This window comes from Numida meleagris, chromosome 3 (genome assembly GCF_002078875.1).
Source record: "Numida meleagris isolate 19003 breed g44 Domestic line chromosome 3, NumMel1.0, whole genome shotgun sequence".
Lineage (NCBI taxonomy): Eukaryota > Metazoa > Chordata > Aves > Galliformes > Numididae > Numida > Numida meleagris.
Genome location: NC_034411.1, coordinates 103,341,206 through 103,344,581, shown reverse-complemented (window position 1 = coordinate 103,344,581; position 3,376 = coordinate 103,341,206). Strand labels below are relative to the sequence as shown.

Genomic DNA, 3,376 nt, shown 5'->3' with positions numbered 1-3,376 from the left:
GGCTGGGGAAGCAGCGTGAGAAGCCCACGTGGGCAGAGCACCACCCGCAGCCCCAGCCCCAGCTGGGCACCCATGGCTGCACCACTGGGTAGAGCCGTGGGGAACCCACCTTTTCTCCAGAGCTGCTGGGAGAGCTGCCCAGCCACCAGCTCAGCTCACAGGTCAGAGCCTTGGTCCAGGCCTCGTCCTCCATGGTCTCCAGCGATGCCCTCAGGAACTGTTGGACAACAGGAGAAGCCAATGTTCCCTTGCCCTGTGCCTCTTCCCACATTCCCAAGTCGCCGCAGCCTCCTGGGGAGAGCTGCCTGGAAGAACAGTCCCTCTCCCAGCTCCCCCCAGCATGCCGCTCTTCTCCTAAGACCCCCCTTGGGCTTGGCACAAAGAGGAAGAGGCAGTGCCTCAAAGGCGTGCGGCCGCTCCGCAGCCACATTAGAGGCTGTTCCCGCCCCACAGTGGCTCGTATGGGAGCAGGGCTCCTTGAGGCAGGCAAGCACTTTTCTGCGCCGCACCTCCCGGCAATGCTGTACCTTTAGCAGACGCTGCTCCCACTCTGCAGAGCCCGGGAAGCTCTCCTCTTTCCCTGTACAGCAAGAGGAAGCAAAAGAACCTTGCTTGGGATCATGCCACAGAGGAAGAGCTGCTGCAAACCTGGCTTGGCCTGGGCACTCGGCACTGCCAAGCTGGGACCTGCACCCCCTCCACAATGACCCGTCCCTCCCCACAACCACTGTCCCAGCAGGAACACGGAACTTCTCCAAGTCTGCTGTCTGAGGGGACGTGAAGAGCCCATCCGTGCCCCAGAATGGACAGATCCCCGGGGGGAAAGGTCCCCAGGCCTCAGTGTTGTCTCCCCGGAATGGGAACGGCAGCAGAGCAAGCACCGGGCTGCAGGCAATGCTTCTCCTCTGCCATGCCGCAGAGCTGCATTTTCACACCCCCCCTTCCCTGCCTCCGCCTCTCCCTCCCCGCCAGTACTTTACCATCGAGGCACTGCAGCAGCAGGGGGATCTCAGCAGCCCACATGGCCCCCACAGCTCTGTGGATCTTGCTGTGGAGGTTTTGCAGGAGCAGCAAGGCAGCGGCTTGGAGTTCGCTGCCTGCAGAAGGGCTCCCTGCCACCACCTGAGCGAGACCAAGGAGAAGCAGGGTCACTTCTGCAGCAAGAGCAGCGGCTTCTCCCAGCAGGGAAGCAGCTTGGCACTGCCCTGGCGGGCAAGGAGCAGCCAGCAGCTTTGCCCATGGTGCTGCAAGCCCAGGAAGAGAATGGCGTCGCCAGCGGTGAGGCGGGCACTGGCACGCTCGGCCATGCTGCTTCCTCCTCAGGGCTCGTGGCCCTGGCCTCTGGAGCATCTACTCACCAGCAGGCGCACCAGCAGTTTCTGGGGAGTCAGCAGTGGGCCTGCGGGGAGGAAGAAGCGCTGAGTGAGACGCCAAGACACGCCGCGCCCTGCCCCGCGCACCTCCGCTGTCCCGTCTGGGTGCGAACACAGAGGTCAGTGGTGCTCACTGGGGGCGTTTCTGCTCCTACCTTGAAAGATGGAGCTGAGGAAATGGGGATCCGCTTCTTCTATCTCACAATCTGTCAGCTCCCCTCTCTCAGCCAGGGCTCGGACGCAGCGGGAGACCGGGATCAGCATGCCCGTGTACTGGGCTGGCACCACGTACAGCAGCAGGCGCGGCCACAGGAGCTGTAAGGAACGAGGCAGTTGAGCATGCCAGCATCCCTGCCTCAGCTCAGAGATGAAGAGGACTCTGTGAATTTCCCTGAGTCTTGTGTGCTTCTGAGGACGCTGGAGGAGAGACCTGGGGTGTTGGAAGGGGACGAGGAACACATGGCGCGAAGGCAAGGAACGGCAGGCGTGCAGAGTGTGACTTACTTTGGTCATCCCTCTCGCAGCTACATCCAGCGACCCCAGGATGTCCACGCACAGCTCTTGGAGAGCTCCTTCTTCCTGGGCTTCCTGGGCAGAAAGGTCTCCGTCCGCCTGCACAACAGTGTTGGGGAAACGCCGGTTACTCTCAGTTCTCAGGAGCCTCTCAGGAGGCTCAGGTGTGGCCCCACCGGTGCTTCTGTGCCAGCCTCTGAGCAGCACGGGTCTCCCAAAGGCAGATGCTGCCCACTGTCCTTACCCTTCTTCCTGCGCTGCGGCTGAACTCCCTGAAGATGTGCCCCACCACATCCCAGGCTGAGCAGCTCCGGGCATCAGCGCTGAGCAGATCCTTAATGAAAAGCAGGACGGCCCTCCTCACCTGCCAGGGGTCAATTGTGGTTTTGATTTTTTTTTTGCCCTTTGGGCATGTGCAGGGGCAGCAAGAGCAGAGGAGAAGCCTGGAGTTCGGAGGCGTGGGTCAGGCCTTAGCGCCAGGCTGTGCGCTTTCCATGCACAGCACGGGGACCTGCCCGCTCCACTCTGCCTGCTCTCCCCAGCAGGGAGAATGCGGGCAATGTGCCAGCACTTCCCCAGGCACCCCAGCCCTGCCCGTTTTGGCAGCAGCATCGCCACCCCGACAGCGCTTTCCCTTCCCAAACCAGCTCACCCGGGTCCTGGGGTCCTCGCACAGGCACTGCACAGCCTCCACAACCTGGGGCAGCTTCTCTGCCATCACGGGCTCTGCAAGAGATGCGCAGAAGCATGCGTGGAGGCACAGCCCAGATGGCCAAAGGGATCCCTGGAAGTCCCGACCCGTGGTACTGACCATCAGAGCGAGCCAGAGCACCGAGCAGACCCAGGGCTGCCACGCATCTGGCCTCCCTCTCATCGCCCAGCTGTGACTGCAGAAACAGGACCGTTTCCTCCGGGCAGATGCGGGCTGTGGGGAAGAAATCCCGCGCTGTGTTAGCAAGCAACTCATGCCCATTCCTGAGGCTTGGCAGAGAGGTTTTGGCCAGGGCACCTCCAAGCATGGCCAAATCTCCTCTCCTTACCCTGCAGCAGGATGCAGCGGGTCATCTTTGCGCTCTCAGCCTCGCTGTGCTGTTTGGTGTCCTCAGAGAGCTGTGGGGACAAGGTCCACATGAGAAAATCACATCGGCATTGAAGCCGGAAAAGAAAGCGTGCTGCCAGCTCTCGTCTCCCTTGGCGCTCTTGGGAAGAGGCCATGCAGGCAAAACCCAGCCTGCACCACAGCGTCCCCAGGGGCACACGCACGGCTCTGGAGCAGCCACAGGCATGCAGGAGCTAAGGCTGAGTGGCCGCTTGAAGCTCGGAGTTCCGCAGTCCTCCTGAGACTTAGCCAAGAGGGAAACTGCTGTGGGCGCAAGGGTAGGCTCCCCTTACCTCGCAGAACACGGCACTGGTGATGGCCAGCAACGTGTCCTTGGGGATGACAGACTGAACTCCCTCCAAGATATCGAGGCTCTGCAAGAGACCAGGGG

General features: G+C 61.9%; 1 protein-coding gene across 1 annotated transcript in view; it reads right to left on the bottom strand.

The window, feature by feature from the left end:
• LOC110396405 (maestro heat-like repeat-containing protein family member 2B) overlaps window positions 74-3,376 on the bottom strand; it is a gene marked incomplete at its 3' end in the record, with an annotated part of 7,042 nt that continues 3,739 nt past the window's right edge. The window contains exons 8-18 of the mRNA XM_021392020.1: window positions 3,279-3,359; window positions 2,927-2,996; window positions 2,698-2,811; window positions 2,539-2,612; window positions 2,131-2,250; window positions 1,878-1,985; window positions 1,529-1,688; window positions 1,359-1,399; window positions 981-1,122; window positions 528-580; window positions 74-217 (exon numbers count right to left, since the gene is read on the bottom strand). Coding sequence (XP_021247695.1) covers window positions 74-217; window positions 528-580; window positions 981-1,122; window positions 1,359-1,399; window positions 1,529-1,688; window positions 1,878-1,985; window positions 2,131-2,250; window positions 2,539-2,612; window positions 2,698-2,811; window positions 2,927-2,996; window positions 3,279-3,359 — 1,107 coding nt within the window. The remainder of the gene's footprint in view (window positions 218-527; window positions 581-980; window positions 1,123-1,358; window positions 1,400-1,528; window positions 1,689-1,877; window positions 1,986-2,130; window positions 2,251-2,538; window positions 2,613-2,697; window positions 2,812-2,926; window positions 2,997-3,278; window positions 3,360-3,376) is intronic.